The sequence below is a fragment of the Bos javanicus genome, chromosome 10 (genome assembly GCF_032452875.1).
Source record: "Bos javanicus breed banteng chromosome 10, ARS-OSU_banteng_1.0, whole genome shotgun sequence".
NCBI lineage: Eukaryota > Metazoa > Chordata > Mammalia > Artiodactyla > Bovidae > Bos > Bos javanicus.
This window is the reverse complement of record NC_083877.1, coordinates 26,818,508-26,841,264: the sequence shown is the minus strand read 5'-3', so window position 1 is coordinate 26,841,264 and position 22,757 is coordinate 26,818,508. Positions and strand designations below refer to the sequence as shown.

General features: G+C 38.0%; 1 protein-coding gene across 1 annotated transcript; it reads right to left on the bottom strand.

Moving 5' to 3' along the window:
* Positions 1 to 9,793: 9,793 nt before the first annotated feature.
* On the bottom strand, positions 9,794 to 18,554 carry LOC133255193 (olfactory receptor 4S2-like). The gene is made up of 3 exons (XM_061429742.1): positions 18,479 to 18,554; positions 16,815 to 16,899; positions 9,794 to 10,829 (listed from the first exon to the last, which is right to left on the bottom strand). Exons 1-3 carry the CDS (start codon positions 18,552 to 18,554, stop codon positions 9,794 to 9,796), a joined length of 1,197 nt encoding a protein of 398 aa, XP_061285726.1.
* Between the last annotated feature and the right edge of the window lie 4,203 nt (positions 18,555 to 22,757).

The window sequence follows — 22,757 nt, the reverse complement described above, 5'->3', positions numbered from 1 at the left end:
ACAGTGAAATGATAACTACTTTCAAGCTATTAAATACATAATCACTTCCACATAGTTAGCATTTTTTCCTATGATGGGAGCACCTGAAATCTATTATGCTAGCAAATTTCCAATACCCCAATATAGCAGTATTAACTATAATCATTTTGTACATTGGATCTCTAGACTTATTTATTGATTCTACATAACTGCAACTTTGTACATTTTGACCAGTATCTCCCTATTTCCCCCACCTCCCTACTTCTGATAACTACCATACTATTTTTAAATGGATAAAGAGATTATGATTTGTGCATATACATCTATACACACATATTATTCAGTGTTAATAAAAGGAGCTCCTACCATACCATTTATTTTGCAAAAAAAAAAAAAAGGATGAAATTAGACGACGTTATGCTAAAGAACATAGGCCAGACAAAGAAAAAAAAAAATTGCATAATCTTATCTGTAGAATCTTTAAAAAGTCTGCTGCTCCTTTAACAGTATCTTGTGAATTTCCATTCTGTGTTTACTCTGCAGGGATGAAGTATCTGGAGGATGACTTTGGAGATACCTAGGGGTACAGAGGCCCTCCCTATCAGTGGGTGAACTGTGAACTCTCCTCAAGGGAGCAAATGCTTTGGGGAAAAACAATAATCTGTGAAGAATTTATTTGTTGCTAACAATATAATGTTCATTCATGTACCTAGCCAAGCTCTCTATAGCCACATGGAGAATAGCTGTCTTGTCAATTTAAGTAACTTAGGGAGGCTTTCACACAGATCTTGAAATAGCAAAAGATTAAATAACTAAGTTACACTCATACTAGAGGCTTAAAAGAAATTAGCTATCATCTACAACTATTCTCCATTCTCTTTGCTTAAATAAGGATGTGAATGAAGAAAGTAGTATCTCTGTGAGTAAAAGTCGCCTATCCTAGCCCATCTTGATAACCAAAAGCAAAAAACTCACAACTGAAAGAAATGCTTTCAGATTGTACTTCAATAGCATTGAGTAGAAGGATTATGCTGTCACTGAGAAATGGGTGAAATGGAAGAGAAGGAAAGGTTATATTGATGAGAAGAAAGGAAGCTATAAAAGAAAGAGGAAGTTATTATCCTGTATTTCTTCTGCAGATGAAAATAGCTCATCTTTATGGCTTACATTGCCACCAGTGGAATGTTCATTTAAAGGAAACAAAACAATTTTAAAAAAGAAAACTATTTATAAAATTTCAAGTTATGATTAATTGAAAACCATTTTATAGAGAAAAAAGGTACTTTAAAGCCTCTCAAACTTGCTAATTAGGGGAATATGGTACAGGTTGTGGAGCAGAGCTTTCACTTTACTGAGCCATGGGCAAGAAGAGCAAAGAAAACACAGAAATGGAGACTAGGGGTTGCGGAGGGCATGAAGGCAGGTACAGCAGGAAGGTACTAGATATTTAGAAACTTTAAAGATATAGGATGTTTATTTTTAGAGAGTATTCCACCTGAGTAAGATATGTGTTAGAGCACAACATTCAAAAAATACATTTTTTATAACAATGGAGTGAGGAATCAAGTCATTATTTAAAGGCTTTTATCTTTATAACTCTTCTAATGCTGCATACAAGCTCAATATTTTTTTTTTAATTCTCCAAAATCTTCACAAAGAATCACATTTTAGAAAGTGTGGGATCTTTTTTTAATTTTTTTTTTAATTGGAGGAAAATTGCTTTACAATATTGTATTGGTTTTTGCCATAACCTAGAGCCTCTTATACAAAAGTGTAAAAGAGGATCTCTTAACACTCACTCCAGTTTGAAAAGCAGCTGTAAAGAGCACTGAGCAATAATTGAGAGACTTGGCTTCTCATTAGAGATCAGCCACCAAAATCTGTGTGATGTTGGAAAGGTCATTGACCTCCCGCTATGTCAGATTCTTCCTAACAACATAATGGATTTTAACAGTAGAATTTTAAGAAATCTTCTAGCTCTATAATCATAAGATTCTCTGAAAATAAAAGTAGATTGAAAGTAAAGGTCCCAGAAAAGTTAATTAACAACTTTTTGTGGTTGGCACTTTGGAGGGACAGTAGTGTAATCTTTCTGCACATGTCCACATATAAAAGAAATTTGAATTGATTTCTCCTACTTCCCAGATATCAAGCTCAACTATCCTCTTCTATAAGATAGTGAAGAGGTAGTATATGAAAAATTTTCCCCATATAGATGGGTATGTGGAGACCAAGCGCCCTGAGTCTCATACTTAAACCAGTAGCAGAAAATACCAAGATGTACATCTCTCAATTTCCTATATACTCTGTTGCCCACAGTAAACTAGGGAAGAAAAAAGCCTTAGAATCAGTGAATGGCTGATCTCAGTATGAGTGTTTTGAGGATTATTTGCTGCATGAGCATTTCTCGTATAATAGATTTAGATACGGAGCATCAGTGCCCTGGTTTGAAACACAGCTGACCACTTACTAGCTCCTGTAGCTCCTGTGATCCTGAATGACTCACTTCACTCTGCCTGAAATGCCCAATGGTGCAATGGAGATAATAAACATATCTTGTGCATAGGTATTATTGTAGGGATTAATGAGCTAATGTATACAAAACTCAGAAAAATGTCAGGCAAATAGCTCACACTTTCTTAAATTATTATCATTATTGCTGTTGCTGTCATTGTTATATTTCCCTAGCAAAATATCAAGTTCAATAGAGAAATTATCCTCCTAATATGTGATTCCCAAAGTATTATCCTTAACATCTGTTTATACCTCTCTATTCCCAGCTACCATCCTTGGGCCTGGAAGACTAAGATCAAGTCTAGGAAATAGCTTAGAGAGGAGGACAAGAACATCTGATTTCTAGATGCTACCATCTCCCCCTGCTTTCCCCGAGACTACAGTCCTATGTGACTGTTGATACATCACTACTACTAAATCTGCCAGCTATTCTCAGAAGGCCTTCTTTCCAAAACACCTGGAAGTTTGCATGAATAATTTCTAACAAGCGCCATAGAAATTTGGGCTTCTATAGGAGTACTCTGTTTACATCTCCAATAACAATTTATCCATTGCATTGTAATTTTCAACTTGTATTTTGGCCAAAGTAAACAGAAACTCTGATCTCTTGAGGTCATGAAGCATGTCTCATTATACATCTCTCTAGTACTTTAGATTACTCCTAGCACACTAAAGATCTTTAATAAATGTTTATTGAATAAATAAATGAATGATTAAATCAATTTTAAGTGAATACATCAATGACTTATTAAGAAAAATTGTCAAATACTTCCAAATCTAATTGTTTTATTAACTCATTTGGTGTTTTTTTGATTCTGCTTCATGATTCCTGGCTTTGTTTCCTGGAGTCTTCTTTTGAGATTAAGAATCTCAAAAGAATTCATCTCCGAGAATCTTCTCTGAGAGTAAGAATGGTTGATCCTGTAGGTCGGAGATGACCAAAATGTCTTCTCAGTGCTCCACTGAGCCTTTAGTTATGGAAATCAAGCAAAAGACATTGTTTGTCCAAGTCCATGCTTAAGATCTGGTCTATATGACCACCATGTTTTCCCTAAGATATTTCATTACCTGAGGCTTTCTGCTTCTTACCACTGTTCTCTGAGTATTTTACTTATTCACCCCAGTGTCTCAAAAATATAGTGGTTTATGCAATTATTCCAGCACCATTTTTCTACCTACCAATCAGAGGTGCCAGTCTTGGTGTAGTCAGGAACTACAGACGGGGGAGAAGGTGCCTCTTTCCCCATCCACAACAGAAAGCTTTGTCTTCTATATTTTGGTGTATGTCAGTTCCTTCCCTGATGTAACAATGAGCTAACTATCACTGCAGGTTGTGACTAAGAAAACTGATTCTCAGGAGACCAGGGCCAGCCAGCTAGGAATCAAAACCCTGAGGGAATAATTTAAAAGTTGATGTGTATTTCACCCAAAGAGCATGGAAACACAACTTCTGAATTGCCCACACCAAGTAAAACGGCTAAGGATCAGAGGTGGAAAATGTGTGATATGCCTTCTAGAGTATGACATTCGTTTCTAATTTTACTATCCTATAGAACTATATCTATCACTTAGAGATACTGGATCATTAGGAAAACAGGGACCTGTCCAAACCATTATTGCTGCTAAGTCCAACTTTAGTCGTGTCCGACTCTGTGTGACCCCATAGATGGCAGCCCACCAGGCTCCCCCATCCCTGGGATTCTCCAGGCAAGAACACTGGAGTGGGTTGCCATTTCCTTCTCCAGTGCATGAAAGTGAAAAGTGAAAGTGAAGTCGCTCAGTAGTGTCTGAGGTTAAATACAGAAATTTTCAAAAACTTTGTTTTAGATAGTTGAAAACCACTTCAAAACCAAGTTTTTAGTAAAGGTACATGAAGGTACGAAATAATACAAGTGTCAGGTTACCTATAAATTTTGACAAAAATAAATGACCACTAAAATAGTAGAAAAAATAACATGCTTCTTACCATCTTTTTTTTTTTTTTTTAGAAGACTTCCTAACTCCATTTCATTGGGCAAGTTACTATCTCTTAGAACTTAATTTTTCTTATCTGGGAACTAGAGAGGCTAAGAACATATAAAATTGCTATGAAGTAAAATTGAAAAGCCATATGTGACCAGTCTAGCACAGAGTCTGGTGCATATTAGAGGCATAAATTGTAACCATGACAATGAAAAAACAAAAGAAATAATGAGAGTGTCAATAAGACTAATAGATAATGTATTCCAAATTCAAGTGAGAATAAACATTGATTAACAAGAAAACACTGCCAAATTGACTGTGTTAAAAATCTACCTAAATTTTAGCATGTGGCATGCCCTAGGACTGCTTCATGAAATAGAGACCAGTTGAAGAGTTCGTGGCAGTTGCCCTGGACCAGAGAACCTTAATCACCATCCTCTTTCCCTTCCAAATGTTCTTTGAAGGAAAAACAGTCACAGCGATGTAATTCTAGTGACAAATTAGGAAAAGTTAGAGGTAGATCCGGAGAAGGCAATGGCACCCCACTCCAGTACTCTTGCCTGGAAAATCCCATGGGCAGAGGAGCGTGGTAGGCTGCAGTCCATGGGGTCGCTAAGAGTCGGACACGACTGAGCGACTTCACTTTCACTTTTCACTTTCATGCATTGGAGAAGGAAATGGCAACCCACTCCAGTGATCTTGCCTGGAGAATCCCAGGGACGGGGGAGCCAGGTGGGCTGCCATCTATGGAGTCACACAGAGTAGGACACGACTGAAGGGATTAGCAGCAGCAGCAGCAGAGGTCGATCATACCTAGTCTGTACAGGTATGGTGCCATAAATGCAAGTTGAGGGAGGAAGGATTGTGACAGGAAGGCAGGCTGGAAGACTCATCTTTCTTGTGTCAGATTTGCTTAACAATGAGTTCAGCAGTTAAGGTAAGAGAAAGACAGATCAATAACAAAGTAGGAGTGTGCAAATTTAAATCATGTCAGTCCCTGGAAACTGGACTAGTTGCTAAATTTGTTTTTCAGGTATATTTTTGCGAAGATTGTAGAGACATCCAAGCAGGATATAGAGTCTAAGTACTTAAGTCCTTATTTGAGATTGAATTAAAATAAAATAAGTAGTATGAGATTAATAGAAAAGCAATTAGAAACAATGGAAAGGAAAAGTGTGAAAGTTTAAACAAAAGACAATACATGTAGAAAAATGCTCTAAACAATTTTTTTATTAAAAAGAAAGCTTTAGGTTTACATCATTATACAAATAATTTAATTCCCGCTTTTACAAATAGTATCTTTTATGTTATTGCTTTGGCTAAATATTCATACAAAGTTTGACTGACAAACATGAGAGTAGATATCCATTTTCATTTCTAATTATATTTGCAGACTCTAAAATTTGCAATATTTTAGCCAACTTTAGCATGAAAATTAATAAACAAAATGAATGCCCAATTTAAAAAGCACAAAGGACTTATATGACTAAATGACAATTTCTGCTGGAATACATGAATAATTTGAATAAATAGAAAGAAATAACATAGTCGAGTAGACAAAAGTAATACTGAAAAATAATAATTTTTCTTAATAAACTTAGTACAAAGCATACTGAACATATTTTGGGGATACTAAAAGAATTATTTCAAATCTGAAAAGAAATATGCTAAAAAAAAATTAAGATATTTTGTAATGCCAAAAATAAATTATCATGGGGCATTGTCATCCAAGTAGAAAGAACTATTAAAGGAATAAATACAGTAATCTATCTGAGAAATAATAAAATTCAGTAGTCAGCACAATAGATTTTGGTCTCAAATTAAGTTGGAGATGACAAATAAGTTAATAAGTTGTGTTGAAACAACTTGCTAACCACTTTTGAAAAAGTAAAATTAGATTTTGTGCCTTATGTGTCCCTGCTCAGTCGATTTAGTCGTGTCCAGCTCTGTGACCCTATGGATTGTAGCCCACCAGGTTTCTCTGTCCATGGAATTCTCCAGGCAAGCATACTGCAGTAGGCTGCCATGTCCCCCTCCAGGGGATCTTCCCCACCCAGGGGTGGAACCTGAGGCTCCTGCATTGCAGGCAGATTCTTTACTACTGTGTCACACAGGAAGCCCTTTATACCTTATACCTACATAAATTTAAAAAGAGTTATATTTTATTAAGTTAAAGAAGCACTTTAAAACACTAAAGAAAAGACAAGCTCAAAATTTTAAAAAATGTGTTGAGAAACTACAAACATTTCAGGTGGGCTAAAGTTTAAGTAAACATACCACACATGAGGCAATGGCACCCCACTCCAGTACTCTTGCCTGGAAAATATCATGGACGGAGGGGCCTGGTGGGCTGCAGTCCATGGGGTCGCTAGGAGTCAGACACGACTTCACTTTCACTTTCACTTTCACTTTTCACTTTCATTCATTGGAGGAGGAAATGGCAACCCACTCCAGTGTTCTTGCCTGGAGAATCCCAGGGACGGGGGAGCCTGGTGGGCTGCTGTCTATGGGGTCACACAGAGTCGGACACGACTGAAGCGACTTAGCAGCAGCACCATACATACATACACTGAGATTTAGCTTATGCTTCTAATTTTATTAGGCTTCCCTGGTGGCTCAGCTGTAAAAGAATCTGCCCTCAAAGTTGGAGACGCAGGAGACTGAGGGTTCAATTCCTGGGTCAGGAAAATCCCCTGGAGTAAGAAATGGCAACCCACTCAGTATTCTTGCCTGAAAAATTCCAAGGACAGAGGAGAGTGGCCAGCTACAGTCTATGGGGTCACAAAGAGTTGGACACAACTGAGCATGCACACACACCTGATTTAATTATTCAAGGACATAAAATCTAATTGGAAGGAAGGTGACAACATACAGCATTATTCTTTTGCTGTCCTGACCACCAAATTCTGATATTTGTGTGTGGAGGAGGTTCACCCCTACACATTCAACACACGGTGCTCTGAAAACCAGCTGAGTGTCCCTACAATTTAACTCAGTTCAGACACTATTTACCCTGAGAAGGCATATCCCACAGGTTAAGGGTTTTGTCTTAACAAGGCTGATCTTCCCACACACACACAGCTCAGATGTCAATTGAGTGTAACCTGTGCTTCTACCAACCAGCAAGAAATTAAAGGTTCCCTTGACCCCCTCCCTGGTTTCAGTTAATTTGCTGGAGTGACCCACAGTACTCAAAAACACTGACTTTACTGACACTGGTTTATGGTTTATTATAAAAGTTATAACTTAGGAGCAACCAGATAGGAGAGATACATATGATAGGCTAGGGGGAAAGGAAGCAGAGTTTTCATGCCCTCTACAGAGAGCCCCTCTTCCAGCACCGCTGCATGTTCACCAACCTATAAGCTCTCTGAACCTAATCCTTTTGGGCTTTTATGGAGGCTTCATTACATAGTCATGATTTATTAAATAATTGACCATTGTTGATTGAGTCAGCCTCCAGACCTCTCCCCTATCCGAGGCCAAGGAGTAAGACATGAAAGTTCCAGCTCTTTCATCATAAGGTTAGTTCTCCTGCCAATCAGCCCCATCCCGTCCATGGGTGCTTTCCAAAAGTCAGCTCATTAAATATTATATCATCACATTTCATTAGCATAACAAAAATACTTTTATAGCTTTCATTACCAGGAAATTCCAAGGGTTTTAGGAGCTCTGTGTCAGAAGTGAAGACAAAGACCAAATATATATTTTCCATTATAAACCACAATTTTACAACTAAAAGTGTAATTCCCCTTGACTCCAGAACCCCTAATACTGACAATACAGTGCACCATTGGTAGTTTCATCTAAGAGCTTAAATACTAAACTCTAAGTTTTATAAAATAGGGGCCCAGTTTCATTCTTTTGAATGTGGATTATCCAGGTTTTCCCAGCACCATTTACTGAAGACACTATTCTTTTTTCATTGCATATTCTTGGTGCTTTTTCAAAAATCCATTAATCATACATACACAGTTTGTTTCTGGGCTTTCTGTTCTATTCCATTGATCTGTTTCTGTATCAATATCATATAATTTTGATTACCATAGTTTGGTATATAGTTTGCAATCAGGAAGTATGAGGCTGCCAGTTTCTTCTTTCTGGAGGTTTTTTAACTATTTACTCTCTCTCTCAAGATTCCAAAAACATTTTAGACTTGTGTTTTCTATTTCTGTAAAAAAAAAAAAAAATGCCACTGGAATTTTGATAGGGATTGTGTTGAATCTGTAGATTACTTTGGGTAATATGGACATCTTAACAATATGGTTAAGAGATTTTAGTCTTCTGATCTATGAATATGGAATTATTTTTCCATTTAATTGTATCTTCTTCAATATCTTTCACTAATGTCATACACTTTGCAGTGTACAGATCTTTCATGGTTAAATTTAATCCTAAATATTGTGAGGGACAGCCCATGGGGTTGCAAAGAGTCAGACATGACTTAGCAACTCAATGACAAATTGTCAGAAAGGGGGATATTTCCCCCTTTACCCTTCTACCTGTCTTAAATTCTTGTGGCTGGACTAATAATAAAATTGACACAAGACAGATTAACAGGAGAAAAAGAAACATTTTAATTCATGCACATGGAGGTCTCTTAGAAATGGGACCAAAAAAGTGGCCAAGGCCAGCATCTTTTATACTTTTTGAACAAAGAAACACATTCATGAGGAATTAACAGGACAAATACATATATATATATATAGGCTCTGGGTGTTTAATTAGTGAAATATCTAAATCTAGTCTGGACTTGGGATACTCAATTATAGTAATCAGGTTTGTTTACACAGGTTTCTCACCTGGATTCCCATCTCTGGCAGTAAGGTTGTCCTACCTCCACATGAGAGGTTTACTGCCTGATTTGGGGAAACAAAGGAGGATCAGATAAAGGAAGGCAGGAGGGAAGGGAAAACAGCAGGGAAGGAGGAGGGAGAGAGAGAAGGGGATAAGGAAGGCAGCTCCTAGGAAGATGGACTTTTTTACAGAGAAATTATCCAGTTCCTCAGAGATAACTTTTTCTTGTAACTCCATTCTAAACTATTGAATTGTATCTTAAGAGTGTTGGATTTGAACTGAAGGGATCTAAGGTATTAAATGAGATATGAGCAGAAGTGTTTACTCTTCCACTCTAGAAATAAGCGAGGATAAGCCTAGCCAGTATGGAAAGGTTTAAGTTTTGCTCACCTAGAAGCAGAAAGATGAAATAGCCTCAAATTATTCCCTTTTAAAAGAGAACTATGACATAGTTGAATGTTAGAGACTATTCTTTAAAATTATTAATAAGTTAAGGGCCTTGGAAGGTATCAACTAATTCTGATTTTGTAATTCTAACAAACTATGCCTTCTGCTTTTCCTTCAAGGAGACTTTGTGATTCCACACCCGATTCATGGCATTCTTTACATCCTTATTCCTCAGAGTGTAGATGAGTGGGTTTAGCATCGGGGTGATGGTAGTATAGAACACAGACACAGCCTTATCCAGTGGGAAAGTGGTGGATGGACGGAGGTAAATAAAGATACAAGGGACAAAGAAGGAAGTTACTACAGTGAAGTGAGATCCACAGGTAGAGAGAGCCTTGCGCCGGCCCTCAGCAGACTGCTTCCGAAGACTGACTAAAATGACTGTGTAGGAGGCCAGAAGAATGAGGAAACACCCCAGGGAGATGAGACCACTATTGGCAATCACCAACATGTTTACTAGGGTTGTGTCAGCGCAGGCAAGTTTTAGAACTGGGTGGACATCGCAAAAGTAGTGGTCAATGATCTGAGAGCTGCAGAAGGGTAACTGAAAGGTCAGGAGGGTCTGAACAAAGGAGTGAGCCAGGGCTCCCAGCCAGGACAGTGATGCCAGCAGGGTGCAAGCAGTGGTACTCATGATGTTGGCATAACGGAGCGGTTGGCAGATGGCAGCATAACGGTCAAAAGCCATGACAGTCAAAACAAAAATCTCAGTACAACCAAAAAAGTGGAAGGTAAACATCTGAGTTACACAGCCCCAGTAGGAAATAATCTTTTTCTCAGAAACAAAGTCTGCAATCATCTTGGGTGCTGTAGCTGAGGAATAGGCAATGTCCACAAAGGACAAGTTACTGAGGAAGAAATACATGGGTGTATGAAGCCGGGGATCAGAAAAAACCATGAGCAAAATGAGCAGGTTTCCCCCCAGGATCACCATATAGAAGAGGAGGAATAGAGCAAAGAGTATCAGTTGCATTCCAGGATCTTGGGAAAGTCCTAAAAATATAAACTCGGTAACATTGTTGACTACTTCCACGGAGATCCAGGCAGAACTGGTTGAGTGGCTCTGGTTCTCTGCAAAAATAAATGTTATAAACCACTGTAAGCGAGTAAAGCCTAACAGGAACAGCCTTCTGAAAACATTTGAAAGTGAAAGTGAAATTGAAGTCCCTCAGTCGTGTCCGACTCTTTGCGACCCCATGGACTGTAGACTACCAGGCTCCTCTGTCCATGGGATTTTCCAGGCAATAGTACTGGAGTGGATTGCCATTTCCTTCTCCAGGGGATCTTCTCGACCCAGGGATCGAACCTGGGTCTCCCTCATTGTAGACACACGCTTTACCATCTGAGCCACCAAGTGATGTTAAATATAGCAGAGGAAAATATTAATATTTCTTGAGTATAGTTCATGGATATTTTTTCTTACCACATTATTGACTCCCATTTGATTTTCTATTATGCTTAGACCTACAGTTCCTTTCTCCCAATTGTTTTCCTTCATAATCATCTTGTCCCTCTCTCTCAGTCTCTCTCTCTCTGATCTCACACTGCCCACTCCCACATCAGAAATTCTCTTTGGTATGAAAACACTTTAAGTATTAAATGGTTAAATTAATTTTTGAGGCTAAAGATACAAGCAAGGAGTTAGCATTTTAGATTTGATGTCTAAAATTCCTATGAGCCTTTTAATATAATATATACAGACCAACTTTACAAGAATAACATTCTATTTAGTCAAGTGAGAATGACTCAGTTTCTAGTTTCTAAATTAGGTTGGAAGTTTCAGTGCAATTAAAAATGAAATTATTTTTAGTGACTGAGAACAACATATACATTGACTCCCTGGCTCACCAACAACCTACGCTTGTAAATTTACTTTGGAAGAGTTTGAATCCTAATCTTTGACCTCCATAAAGAAGTTCAGCTTCACTTGCCAGTAAGGAATACATCAAACTATACAGAGAAATACTTTGTCCTATGTATTGGATAGAATACAATACAATCCAAAGTATTTTACATAGGAAAATACTTTGTCCTATGTGATGGCTCAGATGGTAAAGAATCCGCCTACAGTGCAGGAGACCTGGATTCAATTCCTGGATCAGGAAGATCCCCTGGAGAAGGGAATGGCTATCCACTTCAGTATTCTTGCTTGGAGAATTCCATAGACAGAGGAGCCTGGTGGGCTACAGTCTATGGGGTGAAAAGAGTCAGACACGAATGACTAGCATACACATTTTGTGCTAAAGAGTTGAAAAATTTTTTAATTACTGAAACTTTTATCATCCTTAATACTTTTGCCTTGAAAAGCCCCAGATAACTCTTTGCCCTTGCAATTATAGTTAAGAATTAGGAATAAAATGTCCCATACAGATAATGGTAGTAAGTGTATTTTACAATTGTATAAATTGTTTTACAAGTTACATACAGAAGTGCTTAAGACATACAGAAAAAGTACTGGATAAAATAATCAGAAATGAATTCTTGAAAGAGATGAATCAAGAGACAAAATTTAAAGATCCTCAGAATGAAAATGGCTTCTCTGAATTATGCAAATGTTTTCTCTGAATCAAACCTCTTTTCTTCATGGATAGTGGAAAGAGCACTGCCCGTAGCTGAGTGATTTGAGTACCCTCACCAACTGTTAACTTTGGGTAAATCTACTTACTTTCTCTGAATATTTGTTGTCTCATCTATAAAAGATGGATGATAAAGTTTTGGCCTCACAAAGCTGTTATAGAAATAAAATGAGATCATCTATATAACATTTTTGTATTTATGAAGTGCTTTACCTTATAATTTGATTCTATGAAGTGAAATCTCTCTAGTAGGTAGATTTGTAATTTGATGTAGTCAGTAATTATATTAAAGCTATATAGACAACTAAGAGACAATACTAAAATTCATATCTAACTTTATTCCTGAGACAATAAACCATAATGTCTGTTTATTTTCATTGTAGAAATACTATTAGTAATGGTTATTATGAACTATTAAGCACTTTTCTGTGTGCAGGATTGTATGCTAAACGATTATCTTATGTTACCTCATTTTATCCTCACAATGTGTGTGTGCTCAGTTGTGTCCAGCTCTTTGTGACCCCATGAATTGTAGCCCACCAAGCTCCTCTGTCCATGGAGTTTTCCAGGCAAGAATACTGGAGTGGGTTGCCATGCACTCCTCCAAGGGATCTTCCTGGCCCAGGGATCGAGCCCAAGTCTCCAGCATTGCAGGTGTATTCTTTACCACTGAGCAGAAGGGGCTGACATTTGAATTGTTTTATTCTGATCCTAGAACCCACAAAATACACAAGCTCTTAAATAAATGATGAAAGACAGAATAATAGAAAAATGATAGATAATTGATAATGATAGATTGATGATTATAGATATAGATGGACAGATAGATGATAAATAGATCAGAGAAAGATAAACTGCTCATGAAAAAACAATTGCATTTAAAAAACAATTGCTCTGTTATGGTGTAAAGCCCTTTGGTAGGAAGATATGCTCTGTGTCCTTAAATCTTCAAATACTCTGTGACACTGTAACAGTAAAGCCAACCTGTACTCAGTTATCACCAGCTGGTAAGATCATAAGGATTGAAAAATATTTAGATAATAAGAGAAAACACTTATCTTGTACTTACTATGTGCCAGTTATTGCTCACATTTAGTTCTCATACAAATCTTATGAGATAGGCTATCATCATTATCCCCACTTCAGAGATGAGGAAAGTGAAGAACAAAGAGAGGAAATAACTTGCCCAAGATCATGGAGCTTGTGACTGGCATTACTACTTGAACCTAGGAAATGGGATCTCAATTTTTTAAACCAATATTCATATTCCTGGGGCTGATGGCATCAAAATCACCATATCTTCTTTCTCATTGGAAAGTCTTAAACCTTCTGTATAGTCAAAATACTGTATCCCTTTTCTGCTAATCATGAAGGGTTTATTTACTTTTTAATTACGTATAGTATTTGGAGAGAAGGACTACTGTTGCAATGGGCAAGATCATCGCAACATACACAGTTTCTGTCCAACTTTGCTCAAATTTAATTTACAATAAGAATGCAATAGCAAGTGATGTGGTATTGATCATTAATCTAGATATCATTTTATTTGTCATAACTGACAATCAAATAGAGGAGGTCCACTCGAAAACTTACAATCACAGTTCTCTGAGATAAGGGTAAAGAAGTCCAGGAGAATCAGGAACACCTTTCCACACAAGGTTATCAGTGAGTGGAATTTTGGAAGGTGAATTAGAGCTAACCTGAAGATGACCCTGCAGGGTGTGGGCACAGAAAAGTGAACAAGGCAGGAAGTGAATAGTGAATAGAGTATATGATATAAATATAGGATGTAAATCATCATAGCATCCTCTATGGGAAATGTCAACAAGTTTGATGTGATTCAGCACAGAATCCATGGATGGAAGTGTCAGGAAATGAAGATGAAAAGGAAGAGTTTCTCATGTCATAAAAGAGCCCTGTGAGTTAAGTTGAAGTGTTGGAATTTATTTTGGATGACTTGGGGGATTATAAATAAGGATTCCCAGGATAGGAGGAAAGCAGGAACAGGAGGTGGTAAAGACCACTTGTTAAAAGAGGTCTGAAACTCAGTTTTCCTAGATTCAAATTCTACCTCTACTACAATTCTTGCTAGCACTATGACTTTAGGAAAGCTACTTAACTCCCTTTGCCTGTTTTTTCAAATGTAAAAGGTGGATAAGACTAAAGTATACCTCATAAGTATTGTAAAGATTACATATGTGTTCCATATAAAGCACTTATGTACATGGCACAGTGTTAAGTGAATATATGATTAGAATTACCTGTGACTGGAGAAAGGGAAGCCTGTATAGCAGCTGACTTAGGACATTAGCCTTCTTATCATGTCCATATCCTAATTCCCATTTATATGTATTTCCACACTTGTCAAAATCTTAGAAAATACATCTACTTCTGACAACAAACCTTTCAAATACATTTTTAACTGAAATAAGAACATTTTTCCAGTCCCCATGTATATGGATGTGAGACTTGGACTATAAAGAAGGCTGAGTGCTGAAGAAAATAGAAGTTTTTGAACTGTAGTGTTGGAGAACACTCTTGAGAGTGCCTTGGAGATCTCTTGGAGAGTCCCTTGGAGAGCAAGGAGACCATGCTGGTCAATCCTAAAGGAAATCAATCCTGAATATTCACTGGGAGGACTGATGCTGAAGCTGAAACTCCAATACTTTGGCTACCTGATACAAATAGCCAAATCCTTAGAAAAGGCCCAGATACTGGGAAAGATTGAAGTCAGGAGGAGAAAATGACAGAGAATAAAATGGTTTGATGGCATCACTGACTCAATGGATGTGAGTTTGAACAAACTCCGGGAGATGGTGAAGGACAGGGAAGCCTGGTGTGCTGCAGTCTATGGGGTGGCAAAGAGCTGGACACTACTGAGCAACTGAACAAAAAAGAACAATGTAGTTTATGTCCCTGTAAGGTTTTCTTTAAGAGTCAAGCAAGGATACCCAAAGATACTTATACAGCTGTTTTATTTTTCCTAAATAGTGACTATCTCAACTTTATTTTGAATCTACCTCGGTAGCCCATGAAATTAATCCAAGCCTAAGGCTCAAGAGCCTTTCTACTATCTTCGTTAGGGGAAAGAGCACAGAGATCAAAAAACTGGGCTTTACTCATAGCTCTGCTTCTTACAGGCTGTGTGATTTAAGATTTTCCTCACTTCTATTAACTTCAGTCCTCCTCTGTGAAGGAATAATGCCACCAATGCTGAGGATCAAGTCAGTTAACAGATATAGAAACAATGTGATTTGCAAATCTAAGTCAAGATCATTTTTTGTGATAGACTTTCAGGAGCATCAGTATGAGACTGGTGCAAAGCCAACCTTTTCAGGAGCATTAGTATCAGACTAGGTTGAATTCGGCCTCTCCTCAAAGATGCTAAAGAATATATACTAGGTATAGGTATAATGGAATCTATGCTGCTAAAGAAACAGCATTGCTACTATTCCAGTGACCTACCTAAATTATTTCAAATAGCACAAATAGCAAGATTGCAGCTCCCTAAAATTTTCTGAGAGAAAAGGCTCAGTCTTAGTTTCTCCTGTGAGGAATTTGCAAATGACAGAGACCAAACATTCTGGACCTTTTTCCTAACAGTAAGCTCCATCCCACAGCAAACTTTCTTTATACAATAGTGTCTAAACAAATAGAGTTGAAAAATCTGCAAATGAGTTAATGTAACACAATGTAGACTATACACATATTTCTATATTTCATGCAGCACAAATATTTATTTGTCCTTTCACTTAGTAATTGCTCAATCTCAGATGGTAAAGAATCTGCCTGTAATGCAGGAGACCTGGGTTCAATTCCTGGGTCAGGAAGATCCCCTGGAAAAGGAAATGACAACCCACTCTAGTATTCTTGCCTGGAGAATCCCATGGACAGAGGAGCCTGACAGGCTACAGTCTATGGGGTTGCAAAAGTCGGACACGACTTAGCAACTAAACCATCACTTAGTAATTATTTATTGAGCATTTTCTCTGTGTCTGGTACTGTGTTGTGAACACAAAAAGATGAATAAAAACCTATTCTTGACATAAAACCATTCATTTTAGAGTAATACCTTTAAAAGACTTTCTCAAAGCCTTGTAAATTTATGTAAAATTTGAAATCTAAATATAAAGATGGTGAAGGACAGGGAAGCCTGGAGTGCTGCAGTCCATGGGGTTGCAAAGAGGGAGACACGACTGTGTGACTAAACAACAATAAGTAAAAAGAATATGAGAGACCGCTTGACTTGCTTTATTCCACTTCTTTAACCACTGGTGAAACAAATGAAACGCAGAGAGGAAACTGAATTATCGAGGTTCCACTGTTAGTGGTAAAACTAGGACGAAACTCCAATTGGATAATAGGATAGATACTTTAAACTGTAATAAACTTCTTCCTTAATTAACAGTATTACAAGAACAAAAATTGCAAAGTGGATGAAGAATTTAAGATTTCCCTTTATGCATGAATATGATTTACATCAATAACATTACCTCTGTCTCTTTCACCAGTTGTTAACCTGGCATTCCAGGTACATACTTACTCTGGCTGTCTTCCTGAGTGTGGTCCCACGACATGGATTTGGACAACCTGAGATCTTCTTGGATCAATAAAATGTTCTGAGCTAGAAATGAGACATATATCCAGAAATTCACACTAAAAAATTGAGATCTGTATAGCGATGCTTCTCTTATGTACATGCCACATTTCACAGAAAGGACTGCCCTACAGCCTAAGATAAAGTCCTGAGTTTGATCATCTGTTTTTTTTTCTTCTCACTCTCTTTCTCTATCTCTACCTTTCTCCCTTTCTTTCTCAAAGATAGAACTTCATGAGGTTAAAACCATGCCATAGCTTCTGATCTTGGTCTGCAAGAACTTCTTCTATATTCCTGTCTGCCAGAAGAAAGAAACCATCAGCAATCTTTATGCCTCATCACAACCCTGAGGGAATTGTGGGGCCAGTGATTGGGTAGCAGCTGGACAGGAAAAGTACAAGTGTAATAACCTCTAAACCACTCCTTATAAAACTATATTGAAGGTTACTTGATAAAAAACTAGGTAATAAGTACTCAGGCCATTTCCACAGTTTTACACAATTTATTCAAAATCGGGGCAAGAGAAAGGAGAAGGTGATTCTCGGTATCAATGTATTGGACCCTTTATCAACAATAAATATTTGCTTAGACAACTGACAATATTTTACTTCATTTTAAAATTTGCTGAAGTTCTAGAAGATAAGCAAAATGTTTAATTTAACAGCACTGTGAAGACAGTGCCTCAGTCCTATTAGTACATGAACCAGTTTCTTAGGGATTTGGGTCAGGGAGGTTTGACTCGAGTTGAGGATTACACCTCTAAAATCGAGTATAAAATTTACTCAGTGAATTACATTGTGAACTTTCAGGTCGAGGCTAAAGTTCTGTGTGTTTGAATGGTACCACCATATACCATGAAAGATATAATAACCCAATTAAGATGAAAACGCACCTTGGCTAGTGATCTTTCTGAGGCAAAAAGGACTTACATTGGTTGCAGCGTAAAAAAAGTGTCTTTTGTTGTTGCTGGCAACAGTTGATTGTTCTATGATGGGGCTAGAGTATCAGTAAAGGGGTGTTTAGTTAATGTAGCAGTATTGGTTGATTAGTTGTGACAAATGTACCATAGTAATGTAAGAAATTAACAATAGAGGAAATGATGTGACATATACAGAAACTGTCTCCACTGTCTTTGCAACTATTCTGTAAATTTGAAACTGTTGTGAAATTTTAACAAAATACTTAGATTTTTAAAAGATGGTATAAAAGCCTTGAAAGTAGAGAACATTTTTTTATATTCCAAATGGGATTATTTTAATCTGATTTTGAGGAAACATATATCACCTAACATGAAATTTCCTGTGTCAAAGCTAGTTGCAATATGAATGAAGGAGTTATCAGAAGTTTTATTGTCATGTGGCAGGGGTCTAGGATTAAAATCTCTAGTTCCTCTTTGTTTCCTCTGATTCTCCAGGATCAAAAAATTGTACAATCTTCTTTCAGCTTTTATTTTGCATTGAACAGAACAGTTAGCAATAATTTTAATATAACCAGACAGTATTTAGTGAGTTCTGACCACCTGTAGACACACTTTTTAGAGCTTTACAAGTCTTATTTTTTGTTATTATTTTGTTTAAGTTTCCTGAGAACCCTGTGGGGCAGATACTATTATTTTCCTCATTGAACAAAGAGATATCAAGGTTAAGTCGCTTGTCCTCTGGTAAGTGGTGGAGGTAGACCATGACGAGAATGTCAAACTCCAGCGTCCACACTTCTCACATCTCTGCTCTACTCCCCTAGCCATCTGGGCTCACACATTGTCTTCAAATACTATTCACCTCCTCCTGGTGGATATTGAGAGCCTTTATAATTAGATATCTGGGTGACCTGTTGATGCCTGGGGGAACCCCCAAATGGCAAAATGTCTACCGCATTTCCAAGCACATAATAGGCTTTCAGCAAATAGCTACTCACTCAACGAATGGATAATAAATTAATAATGAATTCACAAAGGAATAATGAATGAATGAATATAAAAGGATCCAAAAATAGGATTTATTTATTAAAGGAACATCTGCCTGGAAATGTTTCCTCTAGATGAGGAGTAAACACTGTGATAGCACACTGACTTCTTTTCCATAACACTGAATAATTTCCAGGGCTCCAAGAGGGGATAATTTAACCATAAGAAAGCTTCTGTTTCTAAAAATCCCAAATAAATGACTCTGTAAAACTATATTGAAGATGACTTGGTAAATAGCTAGTTAAAATTCAAATCATTCCCATATATTTGTGTACAATTTGCTCAAAGTTGGCACAAGGTAAAGTGAAGGATGGTACTCAGTATTACTATTTTGGACCACTAACCCTACAACAACAAATAAAACTTGCTTTTCTTACTATTGGCTTCCTTACTTTGTTCTTACTATTCTTGACTCATTCACAAGGTGTTTAGAGCTAGGCCATAAATGTGCAGTCTTAGCTCTCACGAGTTCTGGAAATGTGAAGTCAATAACCCTCCTGTGACTTCACGAATCAGACTTGTCTTTGTATCCTTTCACTTCTTTCAGTACCCCAAAGGACTCCAAGAGCTTGTGAGAAGAGGCAGACCCACCTTGAATATCTGTGGGACTCAAAGCAAGAGTACAAATAGAACCCATGTACCATGTCTAAAAGCTATACTGAGTGAAGTAAGTTAGACAGAGAAAGACAAATATCATATTTATTGGTTATTTGTGAAATCTAAAACAACGGGTACAGATGAACTTATCTACAAAATAGAAAAAGAGTTACAGAAATTAAATATCATTTCAAGGGAATAAAGGAGGGGATAGACTGGGAGAGCAGATAAGGCAATGGCAACCTACTCCAGTACTGTTGCCTGGAGAATCCCATGATGAAGGAGCCTGGTGGGCTATAGTCCATGGGGTCGCTAAGAGTTGGACACGACTGAGCGACTTCACTTTCACTTTTCACTTTCATGCATTGGAGAAGGCAATGGCAACCCACTCCAGTGTCCTTGCCTTGAGAATCCCAGGGACGGGGAGCCTGGTGGACTGCTGTCTATGGGGTCGCACAGAGTCGGACACGACTGAAGCGACTTAGCAGCAGCAGCAGGCTGGGAGAGAGGGGAGATTGAATTGGAAGGTTGGGATTGACATATAAACACTACTATATACAAAATATATGACTAATAAGGACCTAATGTATAACACAGGGAACTCTACTCTGTAATGACCTATGTGGGAAAAGAATCTAAAAGAAGAGTGTGTATATGTATATGAATAACTGATTCACTTTGTTGTACAGCAGAAACTAACACAGCATTGTAAATCAAATATAATCCAACAAAAAAATTTTTTTAAAAAGCTATGAATCAAGGTAACAACATTTAAATTAATTTTAATTTTATCATAGAAAATAATGTTCTCATACTCATAACTAACTACTGGAAGGCCAGGTTCAAACTTAAAACCCATCAGACATGGCAGTATGGATATAGCAAGTTTGGGTGCTCAGTCCCCAGCCTGCATTTTCTGGTTCCAAATCCCAGTACAAGAGATCTCTCATGTATGAGTGTGGATTCTGCAGCCCAGCCAGGCTCTAGTCACGCAGTTCGCACTCAGTGCCCTCAGTCCGAAGGTGCACACAAACACAGAGCTATGATCCAGCCTCAGGGAGGCAGCCCTGAAGCAGCTCAGGCAAGCCACGGAAGCGCTCTCGGCGCATCTGAATTCTGAACTCTGTGTATGCACGCTTGCTAAATCAGTCACTTCAGTTTTGTCTGACTCTTTGTGACCCTATGCACTGTAGCCCACAGGTTCCTCTGTCCATGGGATTCTCCAGGAAAGAATAGTGGAGTGGGTTATTATTTCTCCAGGGGATTTTCCCAACCCAGGGATCAAACCTGTTATCTTTTATGTCTCCTGCTTTGGGAAGTGGGTTCTTACCACTAGCGTCACCTGAGAGGTCCTGTGAATTCTGTAGATAATATCAACAATGTACAGTCTGAAAAACAGAAATTTTATAAGGTTAGTTGCCGGGAGCCACCATGGGAGATCCCACCCATGACAAGGTCATGTGGAAGAGCCATGACGAGCAAGGCGGATCATGGCTCAAGAGATTCCCTGGATTTGCTCGAGCATCTACCCCAAAACCAGAATCTGTCTTACTATTTTGTGCCTTTCACCAACTCTTCTGACATTAACAGGGGGCTATCCCCGACCGCCTTTCTCTGGAAAAAATCAACTTAGGGCTTTAGTTCATGGACATGATAAGAGTGTTTCAATTCAAACCCCTCTGTTGGCATTCTAGCTTGCCTGACAGGTTTATCCATACTCTTGCAATTAACACACATGATCGTTCACAACTCCCCAACCTTGAAAGGCACGGGAAGCCAAAACATTCTAAAAGTCCTAATGAGCATAGAGTCCTTTATGGGATGTCCTTTAAGGGATGAAAAATTATTAGAATAGATAGTACTGATAAAGAGCTTCATTATTGGGCCAATGCTTGCTGCCAAGTGCCCATATCCCTTATCCATGTGCACCTGGGAGTGCATTGGTTAACATAGTTGGAATGTGAGAAAAACAAGTAGCAGCCTTGGAATTAACCACATCAGACCTTTGAGCTAATTGGTTCTTTCTTTGTTGTGACCCACTGCACCTTTGCTCCGTGAGAATGTAACTCTGTTTAGTACTTTCTGAGGCTGGGAGAAATAAAGAAGAAACACTTTAAGGGAAAAAAAGTTTTCTGGCTGAGCAGCCTTTATCAAAAAAGGGTCATAAAATGTCCACAGGCCTCCAAGGCCAGAAGATAATGTACACAACATTGTTTATGGGAAAGGTATGCAGAAAAAATCCTGGTTTCCATAAAGACAAAACAGATGTAATGTTTGGGCTGACTCTGTATGACTTTGCATCTTTAATTTCCCTCTATGTACAATTCAAGGTATAAAAGTTCTTTTTGAAAATAAAGTTATGGGCCTCGCTCACCAAAGCTTGGTCTCCCCATGTCATTCTTTTTTTTCCTTTTCCCTCCTTTTCGCTCTCTGTTCTTCTTTCAGGATGACTCCTTGGAACACGGGAACTTTATTGGCTTTCTGTGTTAATCAAGGAAGATCAAGCCTCTTTCTCTTCTATCTATCCCTAATCGCCTAGGCCGTCATCCTGAGGGTACCCCTGGATCCTGCTGGGGCTGGACCCCGGCAGTTATTACTAAAACTTTTTGGTGGTGCTAATGGTAAAGAACCTGTCTGCCATGCAGGAGACATAAAAGACATGGGTGGGTTCAATCCCTGGGTCAGAAAGATCCCCTGGAAGGGTCATGACAACCCACCCCAGTATTCTTGCCTGGAGAATCTCATGGACAAAGACTGGCAAGCTACAGTCCATAGGGTCACAAAGAGTTGGACACAACTGAAGCAACTTAGCACTCAGCAGAGAACTGATAATGCAAAAACAGTATCTTGCTTTTCTGAATATTATGCTACCAGTTCCAGATATCAAAAGGACTTTTAAAATGTGGTGGTCAGAACACAGGAAATTACATGTTGGGTCATATGTGTGTGCATGGGTGTGTGTATATATATATACATATATATATATATATATATATATATACACGCATACACAATATGAAGATAACAGAAACTTTCTGATTGCCAAATTATCCCCTCTAAGAGCTCTAGAAATTATGAAGTGTTATGGAAAAGAAATCAACATGCCATCACAGTGTTTACTCCTCATCTACTAAAAACATTTCCAGAAAGATGTTCCTTTAATAAATAAATCCTATTTTTGAATCCTTTTATATTCATTCATTCATTATTCCTTTGTGAATTCATTATTAATTTATTATCCATTCATTGAGTGAGAAGCTATTTTCTGAAAGCCTATTATGTGCTTGGAAATGTGGTAGACATTTTGCCATTTGGAGGATCCCCC

Bases quoted from the DNA above. Each gene is read 5' to 3' on its own strand.
- LOC133255193 (XM_061429742.1), bottom strand. From the start codon at position 18,554: ATGGTCTACCTCCACCACTTACCAGAGGACAAGCGACTTAACCTTGAT. The intron at 16,900-18,478 runs GTATCTGCCCCA...TCTCATTTCTAG, and splicing joins GTTCAATGAGGAAAATAATA to CTCAGAACATTTTATTGATC. The intron at 10,830-16,814 runs GTATGTACCTGG...AAATGTTTTCAG, and splicing joins CAGGAAGACAGCCAGAGTAA to AAGGCTGTTCCTGTTAGGCT.